Genomic DNA, 23,688 nt, shown 5'->3' with positions numbered 1-23,688 from the left:
TGGCAATGCCCCAGTGGTATTATCATGAGGCTATCAATCCAGACAGTCAAGATTAAAGTGGTGCTGGAAAAGCACAGCAGGTCAGGCAGCATCCGAGGAGCAGGAAAATCGACGTTTCGGGCAAAAGCCCATAAAAAATCCAGAGACCTGGGTTCAAATCCCACTATGGCAGATGGTGAAGTTTGATTTCAAGATATTAAAGAAATATCTGTAATTAAGAATCTAATGATGATCATGAAATTCTTGGGGAAAATCCCCATCTAGGTGGTTCAGTAATGCCATTTAGGGAATGAAATCTGCCATCCTTCCATGGTTTGACCTACACGTGATTCCAGACCCACAACGGTGTGATTGACTTTTAACTGCCCGCTGGGCAAATAATGTTGGCCGACAACCCATGAACAAATTTTAAAAAAGGCAGAAGTGATTTCCCACTCAACATTATTCTGAAGCTGGAGCTGTCAGCTGGTGCACTTGTCTGTATTACAATTAAGCTCGAATGCATTTTAAAAACATAAAAGCAGTGCCAGATCTTCACTTTCTGTTCCAGATTCTTTCAACACACGAAAGCCTTTGTCACTTTCTTATTAAAACCTTAGTTGTTCAAGTTACTGAACTGAAAACAATGAAAACCTTCACAGCACAAATGCTGACTCTCTTAATTGAATCAGTACATCAGAGCGGTTAATAATCCTAAATCTATGTCCTTGTGTCCTCCTCCCCAACCATCTCAAAGGCCAATTTGCTTTAACTGAAATGGCAACTTGAGTCTGAAGGAGAAAGGTGCCTTTTAACACCGCACCTACTCAGACCGACCACAAGATGTCACTGGCTGTAGCTCTCTGGCAGTGTCTCTTGGTAGCAATGTAGGAAGTTACAATTCACAACCAGTTACATTTTGGCCCAATCAGAATATGGCACAAATCGCTTCCTAAAGACGAGAGGGTGGATGGAAATTTCCAGAAGAAGGATTCACCATTTTGACCCTGTTTCTGACGACAACCAGAATAATAACACTTAGCCGCATTAATGTAATCAAACATTCGAAGCCAATCCACTGGATCATGATAAAACAAATGGCACTGAGCCACATAAGGAGATATAAGGTTGTGTGAGCAAAAGCTTGATTAACAAAGTAATAATTTCTCTCTTTTTCCTTCCGAGAGAAAAGGGCCCCAGGCTTTTCAAAGAGTAATTAGGAATGGGCTACATACTCTGGCCTTGCTGATGACACTCCAATGAAAGAATCAAAAAACATCTAATGAATTCAGGAAATGGGTGGGGTGGTGGATGCTGCCTGCTGCTGAGGATTATTGGAGTGGGAAGTAGAGAGGCGGGAAGGGTAAGGAGGGAATTACAAGGTTTGAGACCTAAACAACTTAAGGCACCAATGGTGAGTCAACTAACATTGGGGACAATGAAAATTGAAATTGCTGGAAAAGCTCAGCAGGTCTGGCAGCATCTGTAGAAAGAAATCAGAGTTAACATTTCAGGTCCAGTGACCCTTCCTCAGAGCACAGTCCTAAGGAAGGTGTCACTGGACCTGAAACATTAACTCTGATTTCTCTCCACAGATCCTGCCAAATCTGTTGATCTTTTCCAGCAACTTCTGTTTTTGTTTCTGATTTGCAGCATCCACAGTTCATTTGGTTTTTGCTTAAAATTGGGGATATACAGATGGATGGACCTTATTAAGCAGATAACGGAAGATGAGACTGTAGTGTACTGAAAATTGCACTGTATATTTTAATCACTTGAGACCACCATACACACATGTACCAGCAGAGAGGGTCAGCAAAAAGATCACAAAGAATTCATGTTTAATACTGTGTGCAATTCTCATTCCACGTCTCCCTGGCTAAATATATATCTGTTTATGTTCAAGGAACTTCACGAAGATCTTGGCAAAGGGAAGGAAATGGACGGTTATGATGATGATGCCATGGAGTCCTCTTTCCCTCTAACACAGAGGATCCTTCCGCTAACAGCCCAGAGACTATCAGCAAATGTCACTTTTGCCACTGTCTGGGATTCTATCACACAACATTAGGTTATAGTCCAACAGGTTTATTTGAAATTACTGGTGATCTTACATTTATGAATCTGCCTTCTGATCTTCCCCATTAGTGGTAACATATTCTCTATGTCAGCTCTATTAAACCCATCCAAAGTTTTCTGCTTCCAAGAGAGAGATGCTCCAACATTCTCAAAGATTGCCAGTGACACTCACCTCACCTCCCAGGAAAGGGTCAAAAAACATCCGATGTGTGTGTGTGTGTCAGTGTGTGTGTGTGTGTGTGTGGTGTGTGTGTGTGTATGGATGTGTGGTGTGTGTGTGTGTCTGTGTGAGTGTGTGGTGCGTGTGTGTGTATGGTGTGTGTGTATGTGTGTGTGTGTCAGTGTGTGTATGTGTGTGTGTCAGTGTATGTGTGAGTGTGAGTGTGTGTGTGTGGTGTGTGTGTGTGGGGTGTGTGTGTGTGTCTGTGTGTGTGTGTGGGGGGGTGTAATGGTTGCTGCTGCAGAGAGTTATTGGCCCGGGAGGTGCATGATCATGGGAAATATTTTTAAAAACTTGTTCATGGGCTCTGAGCATCACTGGCTGAGCCAGCATTTCTTGCCCACCCCTAACTGCCCTTGAGAAGGTGATGATGAGCTGTCTTCTTGAACTGTTACTATCTATTTGCTGCAGGTAGCTCTGTAGTGCTGTGATGGAAGGAGTTCCAGGATTTTGACCAAATGACACTGAAAGAATGGTGATATATTTCCAAGTCGGGATGATGAGTGGCTTGGAGAGGAATTGTGGGTGGCGATGCTCCCATTAAACTGCTATCCTTGTCCTTGTAGATGGAAGTGGGCATGGTTTCAGAAGGTAGAGTCGAAGGAGCCTTGGTGAATGGTGAAGGCGGAGAATGTTACATTGTATAAAGAAACATATTTTGCAGCAAAGGAATTTGGAGACAGAGAGCGGAGCTGGAAGATTGGTTTTATTAGAAATCCAGGCTATGACTCACCTTTCAATAAGCTCCTTCCGCTCTGCAAAGTTCTGCCAAATTCCAGATTACAATGGAACTGCATTCTCTCATATGCTCGCCTCATTTGTGTAATGGATTCCTCTTTACAATTTGGACAGTAGTCATTGTATCACTATCCTACTCTGCTGAGACTAAGTGACCACACACACTGCCATTTCAATTAGATTTTAACATAATTAATAGTTGCATAGAGACAGGTGAGTGATTGATATACTCCATTATCTAATAGCCATTGGAGAAAGTGCAGGTAAAGCATCTCTACTTATCTCGAGACAATAAATGATCGGTTTCAGCATTCAGCTTTGCCTTGTGCCAAGCCAATCACTTACACAATGTGTCCCCATGCCCCAGCGTGTACATACAGTCCAGCTTATCACTGTCTCAGCCATTAATGGAAGAATCGCCACAAGTTAAAGACCAGAGCGACCTTGGAGAACTGCAAGCTTGCAATTCTTTTTAAAATCCTCATTCTCGGGACTGGGTCATCGCAGGCTGGGCTGGTACGTATCACCCATCCCCCACTATCCTTGAGAAACAGGCTGCTGTCTTACATCGGCACCATCTGTGTGGTGAAGGTGCTCCTACATTGTTGGTGTGAAGGGATTTGCAGAACTTTGGACCCAGTGACTGTGAAGGGGTGACTTATTTATATCATACGATGGCGGTGGTGTGTTTTATAGGATCTGGTCATCACAGGCAAAAAAGGCATCTTTTCTCGCTCACTCCTGTAATTACCCTTGAACTGTGTAAAGGCCACGTCTTGGCCATTTTTCTCGGATTTCTTTTTGCATGCTGAAATGATGAAACCAGTGGTTTTATCAAAGGATTACTGCATATTTTGAAAGCAAGTAACATGATACTCACAGGATGCGTTATAAATTGCCATTTGAGAAACCAGTGACTGAAGTGTTTGCAGATGAACTGGAGCCAAGGGCTGGTGTACAGATGCAGCTGGGTGGCAACAGGGAGTTGATTGGCCTACGGACTAACAATCAGTTATCAATGATGAAATGGATGAATTTGGGTGCCAATAGTCCTGTAACTGGTTCCCAGTGGCAGGAGCCATCCATGGAGGATGGGGTGTGTGTTGAGGGCACGGAATTTTGCTACATGCAGTGCTGCGTTCAGCTTAATTAACTCTCCAGTCCAGGAGTCTATCATCCAGAAATGCTAATTGACAGGAAACTCATTGAGCCCGATGTCGCCCCTCAAGCTGTAGAAACTTGTGCCCACCCTAAACAGCTTGGGGCTGGGAACAAGTTACAGGGAAAACTGATGTGATCTCCAACAGCTCAGGAGCTACCTCTCTGCACTCTCTCCTTTGTGGTAACCTCAGCCAGTGCAGGAATTGAACCCACGCAGTTGGCATCACTCTGCATTGCAAATGAGCTAATGTCATTTCTAGCCATGCCATCGCTCTCTCACATACTCCGAATTATTCGAGGGGTACTGCCATTGTATTGGCTAAAATAAGCACCCGTGCTTCAGATATCCTTGAACTTTCCATCCTTCCCCATCCCCTCACAATGCCCTCCCCCACATACTGGTTGCATTTATCTAATACCCACCTACAATGCTCTGGCCAACTTTGCCGTCGATACCCTGAGTAATCAGTCCCTTCACTCAACAGTATAAGATCATAAGAAGTAGGAACAGGAAAAGGCCATTTGGCCCCTCTAACCTGCTCTAACATTCAATACGATAATATCTGATAACTTGCTGGTGCCCTGTTTTCCCTGACCCTGCAGTCAATGTTTTGGAGCTGTTCCTCCAAATTACATCTGATAACTTTTTATTCCTCTACTTCAGCCTCAGAGAGGGTCTGTCGCTTGGCGTAGTCCACCTGCTCAATTCAAGGCCTATTGAACAGATCTCCAGACAAATTCTGATTAACTTTTGATGAGCTTTTCCCCTCATTTGCTCATCCAATGTCTAAATTGCTCGTGAAGCTTTCATTTTGATGTTGATCCCCAGAGGCAACTTTGAAAAGCTCTCGGCCTCCGCACAGCCCTCCATCTCATCAGCTCCGCTGTGGGGAGCCAAGCTGGTAATGAGTATTTCTGTAGGTCCAGCAGTTATCTCGAGCTGCCAGGGCAGATAGCATTGGACTGAGAGGAGGAATAGAATTTACTGTTCAGTCATCGACTCCTACTCCTTTTGTCAGCTTCAGAAATATGATGGTTAGAGGCTGCTGCAGCAAACAATTTAGTGACAATCAACAAGGTTGCCAACTCTGCTTGGAGCTCTGCACCACGTGGGCCCAAGCAGTATAACACTGATGTTACTTGACTAGTAATGCAAAACTAGGACTATTATGAGTCCATATCCAACCACAACAGCAGGGAGGCTTGATTTCTAGATAAACAACTTTGGAAATAAAAACCCTGTGCATCCTGATCTCTCTAGTCTAGCAGTCTATCATTCAGAAAAGCTAATTAACTGGAAAAAGCTGAGAGCAGCACCACATGCAGCAGAGGCTGGGGGCCCTCCCACACTACCCCCCAGTGAGGGTTGGGAGCTATCTGCCATCTTCCCACCTCCATCCCAATGGAAAGGTAGATAGACAGTCTCCTAGCCCCTACACTGACTGAAGCCCTGCAAGTGGGCATTAATTACCTACTCAGTCACTGCTGGGATTAACCCTGGAGTCAAATACACATGGAAATTAGGAGCAAGGGTTCTTCTGGTGCAGTGGTAGTGTCCCTATGTCTGAACCAGGTGCAACTCCCACTTGTTCTATGTTAATTAGAAAATATTGGAAACTAGGAGCAGACGTAGACCATTCAGCCCTTCATGCAGCTGATTGTATTAATTGAATTTAAAACCCAACAGCAGCTAGTTTGAGATTTGAATCCCTGGCCCAGAACATTAGTCTGAGCAGCTGAATTAGTACTGGCAGTCCCTGGGTTGTGAATGGCCCCATTCCAAAATCCATTCGCAAGTTGCTTTGTGCACAAGTTGGAACACAATGCAGGACAATGTAAAGTAGCTGTTTTTAAGTGTGGGAAATGTTTGTAAATTGGGACTTTAATTTTTCACCCTGTTTTGGATTGCGTTCATAGGTAAGAGCATCCCAAAATTGGGAACCCCCTGTAGTCCAATGACATTCCCACTGTGAGCTGTAGCCCATAAGCTTGTCCGATGATTCCACTTCATGACCGGTGCAGAAAAGGTTCCCTTGTAGAGTTGCTTTCAAGATGGCAGAGTGGGTTTCCAAGTGTGTCTGTGTGAGAGGGAGTGTGTCCTTTGGGAGAGAGCGAGAGAGTTTGGGGGGCAATAAGAGAGAGAGTGCAAATGGGATGGGGAGAGAGAGTTTGTGTGTGGGAGAAAGTTCGCATGAATTAGGAGAGAGCTGGTCTCACACACTTGCACACACACACACACACATACACACCGACGCACTCACACAGACACACATACACCCACACAGACACACATACACCCACACAGACACACACACAAACACACATACACACACACAGACACACATGCACGCATGCATATACATACACTTTCCAGCCTACTCCTTTCTAAAAATAAGGATTTCCTTCAGTTCCTCCTTCATGTTTGACCCTCTGTCTCCAAGCATTTCCTGAAGGTTATTTGGGTCCTCCTTAATGAAGACAGATCCAAAGTATTTGTTCAATTGGTTCTGCTATCTCTTTGTTGTCCATTATGAATTCACCTGCAAGGGACTTACATTTGTCTTCACCAGTCTTTTTCTCTTCACATATCTATAGAAGCTTTTGCAGTCAGTTTTTATGTTTGCCCCGAGCTTACTTTCACATTCTATTTTCCCTTTCCAAATTAAACCCTTTGTCCTCCTGCGCTGCATTTTAAATTTCTCCCAGTCCTCAGAGTTTTCTGGCCAATTTATATGCCTTTTCTTTGACTTTAAGGCTTGCCCTGATTTCCCTTGTTAGCTATATTTGAGCCACCTTCCCTGTTTTACTCTTACACCAGTCAGGGATGTACAATTGTTGAAGTTCATCCATGTGTTGTTTAAATGTCTTCCATTGCCTATTCACTGTCAACCCGCACTGTTGGTAACACCCTGCATTGCAAACTGGACATCCGGTTCACTGAGCTAATTAGTCATAGATATTTACACCATGCCGACCAGTTATCCTAACCTAATCTAGTCCCATTTGCCAGCACTTGGCCCATATCCCTCTCACCCTTTCCTGTTCATATACTCATCCAGATGCTTTTCAAATGTTGTAATTGTACCAGCCTCCACCACATCCTCTGGCAGCTCATTCCATACACGGACCACCCTCTGAGTGAAACATTTGCCCCTTAGGTCCCTTTTTAATCTTTCCCCTCTCACCCTGAACCTATGCTCTCTAGTCCTGGACTCCCCCACCCCAGGGGAAAGACCTTATCTATTTACCCTATCCATGTCCCTCATGATTTTATAAACGTCTATAAGGTCACCCCTCAACTTCCGACGCTCCAGGTAAAACAGCCCCAGCTTGTTCAGCCTCTCCCTATAGCTCAAACCCTCCAATCCTGGCATTTGACCCCTCTTTGAGGAGCTTTGCACTCCAGACACATTATCTGAATCTACATTACATCAGCTATCGTGGGTTCCCACAGCATTCATCTGGGTCTCTGGATACCAGCCCATGACGACCATGCCACCTTCCCTGCCAACACTGCCAAACAGTTTCAATAGCAGCCTTAAGAAGAGTCGGTGGGCGGCACGGTGGCACAGTGGTTAGCACTGCTGCCTCACAGCGCCAGAGACCCGGGTTCAATTCCCGCCTCAGGCGACTGACTGTGTGGAGTTTGCACGTTCTCCCCGTGTCTGCGTGGGTTTCCTCCGGGTGCTCCGGTTTCCTCCCACAGTCCAAAGATGTGCAGGGTCAGGTGAATTGGCCGTACTAAATTGCCCGTAGTGTCAGGTAAGGGGTAAATGTAGGGGTATGAGTGGGTTTCGCTTCGGCGGGTCGGTGTGGACTTGTTGGGCCGAAGGGCCTGTTTCCACACTGTAATCTAATCTAATCTAATCTAAGAGTCATATCAAATTTGAAACTTTAACTCTGTTTCTCTCTCCACAGAGGCTGCCAGACCTGCTGACTTTCTCCAGCGTTCTCCCTTTTTATTTCGGGTCCTATAACGGCGGAAAGTTGCTTTTATTTGAGTATCCCTCCGACACACACCAATGGCAGGCCGTAAGAGAGAGGGAGAGATTCCTGGTCAGCCTTGTGTGAGAGAGAGAAAACAGAGCTACCTCTGTAGCTCCAGGATAAAACATGCGGTAAAAAGCGTACGTTGCCATAGTAATATGGCTTCCTGAGTCAACTATAATCCCCCTCCACACCTCCTCCTGAAAGAAAAATGCACATTAGAGTGTTAAATCAATTCAGTGTTTAAAAGCTGCTGTGTTTAGCAAAGTTCCAGATGGGAAGCTGTCAATTAAGAATGGGCAGATTTAACAATAACCTCCAAAATGAAATTGGTTAAATACTCAAAGGGGAGAAGGTTTTCCAGGCTGAAGGCCAAGGAGTGAAGGAGGGCGTGATGCTCACCAGATCGCTTGTTCAATGAGCCAGCACAAGCACGCTGGGCCAAATGGCCTCCGTCAGTGCACACTGTTGGTATGATTCAGGCCCCCGCAGAGAAACAGTTGTTTGCAAAGCAAATTGCACACCCTCTGCTCAAAGCCACGGCTGATGCAGCTGGAGAACCTGACACAGAAGCACAACAGGACAGGCTGCACGCTTCCATTCCTTCTGTGTCCCAGGGAAATGGGTCGAAATCTGACAGTAATTTAAATTGGAAACACTGTAAAGTGGCTCCCAGGGATCATTCTGCAACTGTCTCCACTCTATGCTTGTGGCTAAAAAGAAGATTCAGTGAATAATATATAAAAAAGAAACAATCGTTTAGGCCTTGACCACGGGTGAATGAATTGAGTGCAGTGGTGTCTAGAGAGTTGGCTTAGAAAGTGAGATTAAAGTTCTCTCTTATTAAGACTGAGAGTAGGCCCTCAATCAGCAAATTCCTGGACTCTGAACTTAATGTTAGGCAGAAATGTTTCAATTCCTCACCTCCACTTCACCCATCGATTTTTCTGGGGCCTTTGTCAATCACAGACTGATTTTCGACGTCTCAGGAAATAGAGGGATGCTTCCAGGGGTTTGGACAGGGGGCCTGGAGAAGGAGCGTGCAGGAAGCTGGAGTTAAGGTTAAGGATCTGCTTTGTTCATTATGTGGTTAAAGACGCAAAGATGATGTGCACTGATTTATTAAATACTGGGATCACATTTAAAGTCAAGATCAGAGTGGTGCTGGAAAGGCACAGCAGGTCAGGCAGCATCCGAGGAGCAGGAAAATCGACTTTTCGGGCAAAAGCCCTTCATTCCTGACCTACTGTGCTTTTCCAGCACCACGCTAATCTTGACTCGGATCTCCAGCATCTGCAGTCCTCACTTTCGCCTCATATATAAAGTGTTCCGGTTCGGGGGTCTTGTGATGGAATGGTCATGTCCCTTCTCGTGAGCATCTCCAACTGCTCCAGAGGTGTGTCATAACATCTCTGAACTCGTCAACAACAGAATACTTATAAAGTGTCTGGTTATGGCTATTTGTGGTGCAGAGGTAGTGTCCCTGCCTCTGAGCCAGGAGGCCTGGGTTCAAATCTCACCTGTCATAACATGTTCAGACAGGTTAATCAAGAAAGATACATAGAGTGCCAGGTAGCTGGTGGGAAGCTCTCTATTTGGCAGGCCTTTTCTCTCCCAATAGGGATTGACTGTGGAGCGTGATGCAAGCAGCGCTCCCATATGAGAGAAGGTTCACAGGGCTCCTGTAATTTCTGTGGCCTGGAGGCATCCATATTCCACACAGACTCCAGACCTTACTTCACTTCAGGCTGGTTGGGGCTGCTACTCAAACACTGTTTGCACCTCAGCCCCATATGCCGAACATTTGTTCTCCTCTCGTACCCCCACCGCTGCAGAAGGGGACAGGCAAGTCCGAGGACCTCCTCGTGAAGCCTGGCTAAGGAAGTCATCAACAATAAGTGGTCAAGGGGATCATTTGATCCCTATTCTGTGGCACTGTGCACATTTGGTAATCCCTGGAGAGGGAGCAGATGGTGCCTGCTGGTATAGCTCAGGGCTTTCACACCTGGTGGGCACCACGGGAGCTGCAAGGTACCAGCTTCACGCAATGTAACATATCCATTTATATCTTCGAAGTTTAATTTCAACGTTTGATTCTTGTTGCGGTGACCCTTAAGGCGCTGTTACCCTTTAATTTGACTATTTAAAAATAAAGAGATTCAGAAGGGCTAACTGGTAGTTCCTCTTCACCTTATCACTATTGTGGTCAGTGTTTCCATCATGCAGAGGACAACAGTTCAAATTCCCTGATGGGAAGAAGTTGCTCTCTGTATTGTTGGCTGCAGAAACTGGGTTTTTGCTTTGGCCGTGTGGCTATTCACATCTCCAGGCAGTGGGCAGTGGAGGGGACCATTACAGTCAACCACCAATCTCTTGTCTGTGATTACATCAACACCCAGTGTCCCCGGAGAGCTGATGCCCACTGCTATGTTTGAGGTTTTTCACAACCAGTGGCCACCAGCTCCCAAAGTGGGACTTCTTTTTAAAATTAGATAAGCTTTGGTTTAAAATGCTTCTTTAAAGGGTGGCCTTTTAGTTAACTAGTTTGTTAATTTATGTAATTTACTCAAAAAAGTCGGAAGAGAGTCAGGTAGAACACAGGGCTTATGTTTACAAGGTAAAAGTCTGCAAGAGCTGCAGCCTGTGACTAAAGCAACTATCAAGGAAAGATAATTATCTTGTTTTGTACTTCACCATCTAGTTTGGATCCATTTAGCATAGCCATGATCATACTGGAGGACAGAGCAGGTTCAAGGGGCTGAGTGATCTACTTCTGCTCCTTTTTCTTATCTCCTCATTGTCAGCATGCTCAGGGGCCGCCCAATCACCTCTTGGGATCCAATGGATCACCTTGTCACCTGATATATCTTCCTTATCATCAAGAATCATACCTGGCACATAGGAAGATGGTCATGGTTGTTGGAGGTCAGTCATCTCACCTCCAGGACACCTCTGCAGGGGTTCCTCAGCGTAGTGTCCTCGGTCCAACCATCTTCGGCTACTTCAGTGACCTTCCCTCCATCAAGAGGTCAGAAATGGGGATGTTTGCTGATGATTGCACAACACCATTCATAACTCTGAAGCAGTCTATGTCCAAATGCAAGAAAATCCAGGCTTGGGCTGACAAGTGGCAAGTAACATTCATGTCACTCAAATGCCAAGCTATGACCAGCACCAATAAGAGACAATCTAACGATCATCCCTTGACATTCAATGGTTGAATACCACACTATCAATGTCCTGGGAGTTGTGATTATTCAGAAACTGAATTGGACTCATCTTTGAATGCAGTGGCTACAAGGACAGGTCAGAGGCTAGGAATACTGTGGTGAGTAACTCACCTGACTCCCCAAAGCCTATCCAATATCTACAAGGCACAAGTCAGGAATAGTCCTCACTTGCCGGATGAGTGCAGCTCCAACAACATTCAAGAAACCTGAAACCATCCAGGACAAAGCAGTCCGTTTGATTGGTACTGCTTCCACAAGCATCCACACCCTCCATCCACCGACTCTCAGTAGCGGCAGTGTGTATGATCTACAAGATGCATGCAGAAATTCACCAAAGATCCTCAGACAGCACTTCCAAACCCATAACCACTTCCAACTAGAAGGACAAAGGCAGCAGATATTTGAGAACATCACCACCTGCAAGTCCCCCTCCAAACCACTCACCGTTCCAACTTGGAAATATATCAACGTTCCTTCACTGTGATTGGGTCAAAATCCTGGAATTCCCTCCCGAACAGCATTGTAGGTCAACCCAGAACAGGTGGACTAAAGCAGTTTAAGAAGGCAGCTTACCCCTACGTTCTCACTGGACAACAAGGGATGGGGAATAAATGTTTGCTCAGCCAGCAATGCCCACATCCCACCGAATGCATAAATAAAGTGTGCAGCTACCAATAGCTGCTGCTAAATACTCACAGCCTACCCAGAAATATTTATTATGAGTGTAATTTTGGAAAAACACCAATAACAGATCCCTGGCTCAGTCAGTCAATGTATGGTTAATGCAGGTCATTAGGATTGCATAGAGGTTTACAGAAACAACTTCACATGCCCTACTGATTTATGATGCTGTTTCTGATTCACACAAACCTGCTCAATACTGAACCCATCTCACCTAATCAACATAAATTTCTCTTCATTTCTCCTTCCTGTGCTTATCTGTCTTCCCCTTAAATGAATCGATATTGCTTTGCTCAATTACTACCTGTTGTAATACACCCACATTCATGTTAATCTGTGGGTAAGCCATTCACCTCCATTTTCTATTGGATTTATTCATGATGTTCCAACCCCAGTCTTTGTTCTCCCTTTAATGGGAAACACCTCCTCTACATCTTCCTATTGAAACTTCCATGATTTTAAAGATCTCTAAATTTAACCATTTAGGATCAAGACGGGTAGGAAATGATTACTCAGGCCAGGGCTTTCCCATTCAGTTAGGATGTGCCTGATCTACAGCAGCAACCCCATTGACTCCAAAACAAAGCCTGTATGTTCAATATGGTAAGAAAGAGAGACATATCGCTAAAGATTCTTATCTTGTACTCACTGGGACAAACACTTGCTGAACAACTCCAAGTGTGCTAAATAGTTGCACTAACAACCAACTTAAGATAACCAGTCAAGCCCATAATATGGCTCAGTTACACTTGACTGAAGTGATCTAAGTTCAGGACCGTGATCTCTGAAACAAGGGAACGCATTCGAGCCCTGCATTACCTCGTTCCTCATGGCTTCCTCCAATCAGTCAACTAGCCAATCAATCAGCACCTTTTTCTTCTGTTATTTAAATTTCATGTGCTCATTTGACATTTGGCATTTTTGCAAGTGTGCTGATGAATGGAAGACAGAAATGCTTCAGCAAGTGACTGCCTGCATCATTCTTCCTTAGCACACGTCACATACTGATGATGACATCAGGATGAGCCATCCTTTTCCTGTAGGAGCAGGAAACCACAGTGGATCGCTCTCTTGGCCCAACCCACCTTTTCAAAAAGTTGCTATTCCTCTGGGAACACAAGGGCTTAAATATTAGCTGTGGTGCCCGGGAGAGCCACTCTCCAGTCACAGCCATGGGATATTTTCCATCCATCTGAGGAAAGCAGACAGAGGCCTCATCTTACCACCTCACTGGCAGCTCTGACAGAGCAGCACTCCCTCAGCACATCATCTGCTCACTGAGGCATAGCGGTGGAGACTTGGCGGTGGACGGAGGGAGAAGGCACTGAGCCAGGTTGAGTGCAAAGTGAGAGAGTGGGGAGGGGTGTGAGGGGGAAATGGGGACAGATAATTCTTTTTTAATGTGGCTGTCACTGGCCATGCCTAACTGCCCAGAGGCCAGGCAAGAGTCAACGACATTGCTGTTGATCTGGAGTCACGTGTAGGTCAGACCAGATAAGGATAGCAGATTTCCTTCCCTGAAGGACACGGGTGAACCAGATAGGCTTTTGCAACAACTGACAGAGTTTATCTGGAACTCTTAATTCCAGATTTTTACTGAAACCGCATTCTACCATGGCAGGATTTGAGCCCAGGTTCCTAAACATAACTGGGAATCTGAAACCAAAAACAGCTGGAGGAACTCAGAAGGTCTGGCATCATCTGTGGCAAGAAAACAAAATTCTGAAGACTAACTCTGTTTTCTGCCCACAGATGCTGCCAGACCTACTGAGTTCCTCCAGCTGTTTTGGTTTCAGACTCCCAGTAATGGTCTAGTGATAACACCATGAGACCATCCTCTCCCCATCACTTCACAGATCCTAACTTGCTCAATGCGGAAAATCCAATGCAACTCACCGATGTCGCCTCCAAGATGTCCCGCCACATGGGTGTTCCCTCGGAGAGGTCGGAGAATTCCAGCAGGTTGTCCAGCACCACTTGCCCAATCAGGTCGTGACGGGAGAAACGGTCAAAGTCATAGATGCTGAAGTGGAGCTTGCGGTTCTGCAGCTCGTTAAACGGGACATTGAACTGAAAGGTCTCATTGAACACTGGGTTCAGCGTCTTGCGGTGCACCTTGGTCTGGAACTTCTTCTTGCGGTCAGGGAGCAGGTAGATCTTCACGTAAGGGTCGGAGAATCCGTTGGCGTCTTTGGCTGGAAGATCGAGGGCCTTCAGGACTTTGACCACCAGCTGCTCGGTGGCGTACGTGTACCTCAGCAGGAAGTTTATCCGCCCGCAGTTCACCTTCTGGTGCTTCTTCGCCTCCGTGTCGATGGACCTCTGCTTGTAGAGTTCCGGTTTGATCTGACCGATGCTGGTCACCTGCTCCACTTTCTCATCGGTCTGGCTCCCAAAGTCCGGGCTGGACAACTGCTGTGGGATTGGCCTCGGGAGCGAGTTGAACCTGAAAGGCAATGAAGATGTCAGTGGATTCTCCACAGCCTTTGTTCTATCCTTGGGGGCAGTGACCCAGAATACTTTGTTGCCCCGAAACAATGATCCCCACCCTCCCGCCCCCTTATCATGAGTTTCAGGCCATTGCTGCTGATCGGAAACTAAATTGCAGTTCCTTAATTGTCACTGGGTCAAAATTGTGGAACATCCTCCCAACAGCACAGTACAAATATCTATACCCACATGGGCTGCAGCAGTTCAAGATGTGGTTCGCTAACATGTCCAGGGCAATTAAGGACAGGCAATTATCCTGGCCTTGCCTACAATTGATATCCTGCAAATGAATTTTAAAAATAAACGTTGCGTCAGAATGGATTTGAGTGTGATCACACACTTTCCCTTGAAAGTAACAGTTTGAATAAGTGGAAGGATTCACAGGCAGATAAATGTTCCTCCCATGACTGTAAGCAGCTGGCTTTGGTGGGGGAGGGAGTATTGGTCCTGTACGGTAAGCGGTGTGTATGGGTATGGACTCCCACGACCCAAAATGAGGAGGAGGGAGAGAGTCCCCACTGGACATGAGTATCCCTTTGGGGGGGGTCAACCTGAAATTCAGAGGAGAGTAAATGGGCTGGGATTGCTTTCCTCAGAGTACAAAAAGCTGAGGGGGCATCTGATTGAGATGTGCAAAGTTACAATGGGCACAGGCAGGGTAGATAGGGTGAAACCTTTCCCTTTAGTAGTGAGTCAATAATCAGTGGGGGTACAGTTTAAAGAAGCAGGAGATTTGAGGAAAATATTTTTAACCCAGAGGGTGATAGGTGTCTGGAAATCTGCCTAAAAGGTGGATAGAAGTGAGAACCTTCAAGACATTTAAGAAGATGTTTAGATAAGCACTAGATATGCCGTAGCATAAAAGGCGATGTACCAAGTACTGGAAAACGGGATGAGAATATGTCAGTGCTTACTGACTAGTATGGACACGATGGGCCAAAGGGTCTTTCTCTGTGCTGGAGAAATTCTATGACTCTGCAGTATTTATATCTTGAAACAGTCTTAGCAGCATCCTCCCTCAGGTTTCAGTTTAGTAGGACTTGAGTAAGGAACCGAACAAAGATCCTGAGACCCTACTGGCTGGGAGTCAGACCAGGGGAGCCACTTTCCATCCAATTTGGCTGCTTTCGTTCAGGCTATTTAGAATGGCGGACGGCCCCTGATACAGTTCAATCATGGCTCTCAAACCCGAGAGAGAGAAAGACAGGTGGGTACTGCTGAGGCAGGATGGGTAATGTGAGGATATCTAAAAACAACGGGGCCCAAAGTAATTATATTTTTTTTAGATTAGATTAGATTACTTACAGTGTGGAAACAGGCCCTTCGGCCCAACAAGTCCACACCGACCCGCCGAAGTGCAACCCACCCATACCCCTACATTTACCCCTTACCTAACACTACAGGCAATTTAGAATGGCCAATTCACCTGACCTGCACATTTTTGGACTGTGGGAGGAAACCGGAGCACCCGGAGGAAACCCACGCAGACACGGGGAGAATGTGCAAACTCCACACAGTCAGCCGCCTGAGTTGGGAATTGAACCCGGGTCTCTGGCGCTGTGAGGCAGCAGTGCTAACCACTGTGCCACCGTGCCGCCCAGAAGGACTCAGTGGAGGAGGCCCTTTCTGATCAGAGAAGACACATCTCAATTTTATTGCAACGGGTGGGCGGAGGGGGGAGTGGTTGGTGGTGGTTTTTGATGGCAGCAGCATTCATCTTCCCCCCCCCACCCCCACCGCTTCCCATCGCCTCCTGCCTCCCATCTCCTCACACTCCCAAAACAGCTCCCAACTCATCAACACTCTTCCAACTCCTCACATCCCCACCTCCCATCACCCTCCCCTCTTTGGCACCTACTGCTGATCTGATTGGATCAGTTAGGACTCTATTCACTGCAGTTTAGAAGAACAAAGGGGGAGGGAATCTCATAGAAACTAATAATATTCTAACAGGACCAGCAAGTAAATACAGGATGTTCCCGATGACCGAGGAGTCAAGAACCAGGGGTCACAGTTTAAGAATATGGGGTAGGATTGAAATGAGGAGAATTCCCTCCACCCAGAGAGTGGGGAGCCTGTGGAATTTTCTGCCCACAGGAAGAAGTTGAGGGAAAAACATTGAAGGTTTTCAAGAAGGAGTTACATATATTTCTTGGAGCTCAAGGAATCAAAGGGTGTGGGGAGAAAATGGGAACAGGGTACAGAGTTGGATGATCCATGATCATATTGAATGGTGGAGCAAGCTCAATGAGCCAGGTAGCCTTCTTTTGCTCCAATTCTATGTGCAAACATCAAGATTGGTTACCTACCTCCTTCACTGCAGGCATACCTTCATGAGTAGGGCCTCCACACTTCCCTTATCAACTCCTGCCAACCCAGAAAATCACAGGTAGGCCAGACTGGGTGAGGACCTCCCAGTCACCGCCCATTTCAATTCCTCCAACCACTCCCTTCCCAATGTGACCATCCTGGGCATCCTCCATTGCCAAAACAAACTACAATGTCTATTGGAGGAACAACACCTTATCTTCTGCCTGGGCAACCTGGAGGACTAAAAGGTAAAAACAATGACTGCAGATGCTGGAAACCAGATTCTGGATCAGTGGTGCTGGAAGAGCACAGCAATTCAGGCAGCATCCGATGAGCAGCAAAATCGACGTTTCGGGCAAAAGCCCTTCATCCTTTATTCCTGATGAAGGGCTTTTGCCTGAAACATCGATTTTGCTGCTCTTCGGATGCTGCCTGAATTGCTGTGCTCTTCCAGCACCACTGATCCAGAACCTGGAGGACTCAACACTGAGTTCTCCAATTTCAAGTAACCTCCCTCTCCATCTATGACTCCCTTCCCAGCCCTCCGCCCTCCCTTCCACTGCTCCCTGCCACCAACCGGATTCATTCCTCCCATTGACCAACCAGGTCATACCCTCTACCTGTCTTCACGTATCCCCACTTCACCATCCTGCCCCGCCACCCACTTTATCTACAGCTTCCCCCACACCTACCCCCAATCTGGAAGAAGGGTTACACCTGACACGTTGACTTCTGCACCTCCTGATGCTGCCTGGCTTGCTGTGTTCTTCCAACCTCCTGCCCGTCTACTTTGGATTCCAGCATCTGCAGTTTTTTTGTCTCTAATCAAGACTGGGTGAGGATGGTAGATTTCCTTCCCTCGGCACCATGAGTGAACCAGGAGGGTTCGTTCTTGGCTCTGAGGCTAGCTTTTAATTCAAGATTAATTAATTTGGTGTCTTAAATCCAAATCACAGTGAGTGGAATATGGATGTAAGTTTGCTCGCTGAGCTGGAAGGTTCATTTCCAGATGTTTTGTCACCCTGCTAAGTAACATCTTCAATGGGCCTCAGCCAAAGCACTGCTGAAAATGCCTGCTTTCTATTTATATGTTTGTGTTTCTTTGGGTTAGTGATGCCATTTCCGGTGGTGATGTTATTTCCGGTGAAGTCACTTCCTGTTCTTTTTCTCAGGGAGTAGTAGATGAGGTCTAACTCGATGTGTTTGTTGATAGAGTTCCAGTTGGAATGCCATGTTTCTAGGAACTCCCATGCGTGTCTTTGTTTGGCGTTGCTTGGCAAAGACATGCACGAGAATTCCTAGAAGCGTGGCATTTCAACCGGAACTCTATTTAGATTAGATTAGATTCTCTACAGTCTACCAACAAACACATCGAGTTATACCCCATCTAACACCCCCTGAGGAAAGGAACCGGAAGTGGCTTCACCAGAGGAGATAACATCACCAACCCAAAGAAACACAAACATATAAATAGAAGCAGAGATTTTCAGCAGTGCTTTGCCTGAGGTCCACTGAAGATGTTAGCCAGTAGGGTGACGAAATGTCTGGAAATGAACCTACCAGCTCAGCGAGCAAACCTAAATCCAAAACCTCAACCTGAGCTACAAATCTTCTCAAAACTCACTAGTGGAATATAAATTGAGATATAAAATTGGGACTTAAAGCAAATCTTTATGCTGGTGACCTATGTTCTCTATCACCAATTGTTGTAAAAACACCTCTGGTTTACTTCAGGGGTTGGAAATCTTCTGGTGGAGAGGGGAGACAGTGGTATAGTGGAAGTATTACTGGACCAACCATCCACAACCCCAGATCAATGTTGCAGGGAGATTGGTTCAAATCCCACCATGGCAGATGGTGAAGTTTGAATTCAATTTAAAAATATAATCTGAAATAAAACCATGCAATCACTGATTGCACTGAAAACCCATATAGTTCACTACAGCCCTTTAGGAAGGAAATCTGTCATTTTATTGCTGGAACAGCACAGCAGGTCAGGCAGCATCCAGGGAACAGGAGATTCGACGTTTCGGGCACAGGCCCTTCTTCAGGAAGGGCCTGTGCCCGAAACGTCGAATCTCCTGTTCCCTGGATGCTGCCTGACCTGCTGTGCTGTTCCAGCAATAAAGTTTCAACTTTGATCTCCAGCATCTGCAGACCTCACTTTCTCCAGGAAATCTGTCATCCTTACCTGGTCTGGCCTACATGCGACTTCAGAGCAACAACGATGTGGTTGACTGTGAACTGCTTTCTGGGCAATTAGGTCAGTAAATGCTGGTCTATCAGGTGATGCCCAGATCCCATGAATAAATATTTTAAATGGACGTTACTCCAGGCCCAACACAGAATGTGACTGACTCTGAAATAGCTAAGTAATTAAGGGTACTTAGGGATGGGCAATTGATACCAATCTTGCCAATGATGCCCACATCACGTGAAACAAATAAGAGAAAAGTAGGACAGCATTTGTGGTAGAGGGATCTGAATCTTTGCTCCCCTAGCATTCAGTTTGGTCTCCTAATTATGAGGAGAAAGTGAGGTCTGCAGATGCTGGAGATCAAAGTTGAAACTTTATTGCTGGAACAGCACAGCAGGTCATGCAGCATCCAGGGAACAGGAGATTCGACGTTTCGGGCACAGGCCCTTCTTCAGGAAGAAGGGCCTGTGCCCGAAACGTCGAATCTCCTGTTCCCTGGATGCTGCCTGACCTGCTGTGCTGTTCCAGCAATAAAGTCTCCTAATTATGAACCTGGGGATGAAACCACTAGACCTCCATCGCCCTAGTCTGCAGGCTTGACCACCTCAGGTCAACTGAGCCTTAAATAAAATGACAGAGATGGTAAAAGCAACACTGTAATCTCTTCCTCCCAATACGGTAGTAAGAGCCTGAACTGAGAGACTCCATCACGGTTCCCACCTTGTTGCTGGTGGCGGGACAGACACCTGTTGGTGGGAGTGTGCGTTTGGGAGGCTGTTCTCCTTAGTCCCGGAGTTGGTGTCCACCGGGATATCAGGCGACGTCTGGCTCAGTTTGATGCTGGACTCGGGGTATGACTCCAGGTCGAGGTAGGAGCGTTCGGGCATCTCTGGGCCACAGTCAACGCGCTCGACAGCAAGGTCGGTGAAGTGCGAGTGGTGGTGCAGGTGGTGCAGGTGGTGCGAGTCCTTGCGCTGGGGGTTCAAGCCTTTGTCACGCCATGGGATCCAGCAGAGCTTCCAGGAGACAAAGAGTGAGACGCCCAGGAGAACGATGCCGCAGAATGTTACAATCACCGAGAGGAGGCTGACCGATATATCTGAGGTGAGAGACAATGGGTGGCGGGTGATGGGTGCGTAGAAAAGGCAAGCGTTAGTAACAACCTTAAAATCTTCAAAGGACACAGTAATGTGCTTAACTCTACAAGATCGAGCAAGGCAATGATTACAGAGATGTTATAATAATGTGCAATTATTTATAGAGAACAAGAAGACATTAAGTACAAAAGGAAGTGTAAAAGTGGGTTGAACTGTCTTGTATTGGATTATGAGGGTCTGGTAACTGATCTACACTTACTGTGCTCGGTTGGCTCAGTTGCTGTGGACTTAGCATTATAAAGAGACACCACAGAAGCTCCTGCGGCCTAGAGCTGTAATACCTCAATCCAATGTGCATCACTCTCCTAAATGCAACAGAATACTAACTGAGATTGTACAACCGTCCCTCATAAAGAAATCTCCTAAAGACTGATATTATTCAGGTGAAGCTGCGCTGCACACCCACCAAGAGCAATCCCTCCTTCCTGAGTGAAGTGCCCAGAACTGAGCACAGTTATCTCAAGCTGGGCTGATAATGGCTCTAGAGAACTGAACATTACTTCCACCCCTCTGTACACCAACCTCCTGAAATAAGGGCCAACAATAACCTTTGCCTTTTTGCTTGCTTTCTCTGCAGCTTTTAATTATTTTGTATTTTGCCTCCCAATGTAGTTCCTCAAGGTTTTGTTTTCATTCATTCATGGATGAGGCCAACATTTATTGCCCAATCCCAAATTCCTTTCAGAATATTGACAGGATTGAGTCTACAGCTAGAATCAGAATAGCAAAGGCAGGACCACAGTATCAGACCTTTACACATCACTTTCTCATACGGCTATGTTGTGGCTTTTGTATACTTTAGGTGTTGTGTTATGACTCAAACAGTATGTAAGTGTACCTTTAAGAGATATGCTCACATCATCACTGTGTCATAGCGTGTGACCTGAGGGTCTAAACATCTCATATCTTGCATCACTTGAAGCATGAAGGTCTATTAGAAACATACTCCTCTGGTTGCAGAATACTGTATTAGCTTACGATTAGCTCAGTCACTGATTTACCTCAGGAATGTAATGTTTGAACATAATAGTTTGTTGTCACAGATGCCTGTTGGAATCTTCAATGCGACACCCAGTTTTTCATGTTACAGGAGATAACATAAGAATTTCTCCATCAGGTAAAGTGCCCTGCAGGAGGTAAACTTACACCACATGTAATGTACCACTTTATCTTTTTAAATTCTTTTAGGAGATATGCATGATTCGAGTGAGATCAGCCATTAGTTCCATATCCCTTTTAAGGTGGTGTTGAGTTGGTATCTTGAACCACTGGAGGTACACTTACAGCCCCTCTGGGAATGGAGTCACATGCTTTTGACCAAGTGACACCGAAGGAATGGTGATATATTTTCAAGCTGGGATGGTGAGTGGCTTGGAGGGGATCTTGAAGGTGGTAGCGATCCCATGTATTAGTGCCCTATCCTTCTACATGGCATTGATTGTGAATTTGGAAGATGCTGTCAAAAGATCTTCGCCGAATTTTTGCAGTGCATCTTAGAGATGGCACACACTGCTGCCACTGAGTGCTGGTGGTGGGGGAGGATGTTTATGGATGTGGTGCTAGTAAAGGAGGCGACTTTGACCGGATGCATCGAGGTTCTTGAGTGTTGATGAAGTTGCACTCATCTAGCACATGGGGAAAATGCTGTCACACACCTGACTTGTGTCTTGTAGATGGTGGACAGGCTTTGGGGAGTCAGCAGCTAAGTTACTTGCTGTAGTATTCCAAGCCTCTGACCTACTAATATAGCCAATATCGAGAGTGTGGTACTGGAAAAGCACAGCAGGTCAGGCAGCATCCAAGGAGCAGGAGAATCAATGTTTTGGCATAAGCTGTTTATTCCTGATGAAGAGCTTATGCCGAAACGTCGATTCTCCTGCTCCTCGGATGCTGCCTGACCTGCTGTGCTTTTCCAGTACCACACTTTTTGACTCTGATCTCCAGCATCTGCAGTCCTCACTTTCTCCTATATAGCCAATATGGTGAGTCCGGTTCGACGGTAACCCAGGATGTTGACAGTAGGGGATTTAGTGATGGCAACACAATTAGATGTCAAGGGGTGATGGTTAAATGTAGAAACATTGAAGATAGGTGCAGACGTAGGCCATTCAGCCCATCCAGCCTGCACCACCATTCAATATGATCATAACTAATGATGCAACTTCAGTTTCCCACTCTTGCTTTCTCTCCATATTCCTTGATCCCTTTAGTCCCAAGGGCCATGTTCAGCTCCTTCTTGAATATATCTAACAAACTGGCCCCAACAACTTCCTGTGGGAGAGAATTCCACAGGTTCACAGCATCCTGAGTGAAGACATTCTTCCTCATCTCAGTCCTGAATGGTTTACCCCTTATTCTTAGGCTGTCTCCTCTAGTTCTGGATTTACCCAACATCGGGAACATTCTTTCCTTATCTAGCCTGTCCACTCCCGTCAGGCTTTTGTATGTTTCTATGAGATTCCCCCCCAATTCTCCTAAATTCCAGTGGGTTCAAGCCCAGTCAATCCAGTTTTTCTTCATAGATCAGCCCTGCCATTCTGGAAATCTGTCTGTTGAACCTTTGCTGGAATCCTTCAACAGCTAGAATGTCCTTCCTCAGACTGGGAGACCAGGTTGGATTCTGTTTTATTGGAGATGGTCATTGCCTGGCATTTGTGTGGCGCGAATTTTACTTGGCGAAAGTGAGGACAGCAGATGCTGGAGATCAGAGTCAAGATTAGAGTGGTGCTGGAAAAGCTCAGCAGGTCAGGCTGCATCCGAGGAGTAAAAAAATCAATGTTTCGGGCAAAAGCCCTTCATTAGGGAAGGGCTTTTGCCTGAAACGTTGATTTTCCTGCTCCTTGGATGCTGCCTGACCTGCTGTGCTTTTCCAGAACCACTCTAATCTTCACTGCGAACTTTACAAGTCACTTTTCAGCTTATGCTCAGTTCTGTTTCTGGGCAATGGCACACTCCAGGATATTGGTAATGGATGATTCCACAACGGCAATGCCATTGGATGTCAATTTAATCAAAAGCAATTTACAGGAGATCTGAAATAAAAACAGAAAGTGCCAGAGAAACTCAGCAGGGCTGGTAGCATCTGTGGAGAGAGAAATCTTCATTAATGTCAGAATTACACCAGGTTTACAGGCTGTACCTAAATGGTTGGCATTCTCTTCAGCAAGGGCTCTGTCAGAGCGATGAACAATCACCTACTGCAAATGGTAAGAAACCCTTTTGTTTGAAAAGTGATTACACTATTTGCTTAATAATAAATAACCCACGAGCAGATAAATATTTTCTGTGAGCTGCTAGGCCATGTAATAAACCGTAATTCAGTAATTAAAACATTAGTTTGGTTTCTTCAGCAACGTCACTGTTAAATAATGCATTGCTTTGCAACCTCTCCGATAAATAATGCATTTGCGCACACACCTTCAATATTACAAACACTCATAGCTGCTGCTGTAGATGAAA

At 45.8% G+C, this 23,688-nt stretch overlaps 1 protein-coding gene across 2 annotated transcripts in view; it reads right to left on the bottom strand.

The window, feature by feature from the left end:
* syt3 (synaptotagmin III) overlaps positions 1-23,688 on the bottom strand; it is a 107,266-nt gene that overhangs the window by 37,013 nt on the left and 46,565 nt on the right. For both annotated transcript variants that reach the window (XM_043679639.2, XM_087978267.1), the window contains exons 3-4: positions 19,793-20,171; positions 13,972-14,521 (exon numbers count right to left, since the gene is read on the bottom strand). In XM_043679639.2, the coding sequence (XP_043535574.1) occupies positions 13,972-14,521; positions 19,793-20,171 (929 nt within the window). The remainder of the gene's footprint in view (positions 1-13,971; positions 14,522-19,792; positions 20,172-23,688) is intronic.

Source organism: Chiloscyllium plagiosum, unplaced genomic scaffold (genome assembly GCF_037043375.1).
Source record: "Chiloscyllium plagiosum isolate Xiang-an unplaced genomic scaffold, Cpla_swu_hap1 HiC_scaffold_33, whole genome shotgun sequence".
Taxonomy (NCBI): Eukaryota; Metazoa; Chordata; class Chondrichthyes; order Orectolobiformes; family Hemiscylliidae; genus Chiloscyllium; species Chiloscyllium plagiosum.
The sequence above is the reverse complement of the archived record's forward strand: the minus strand, read 5'-3'. Positions and strand labels throughout refer to the sequence as shown.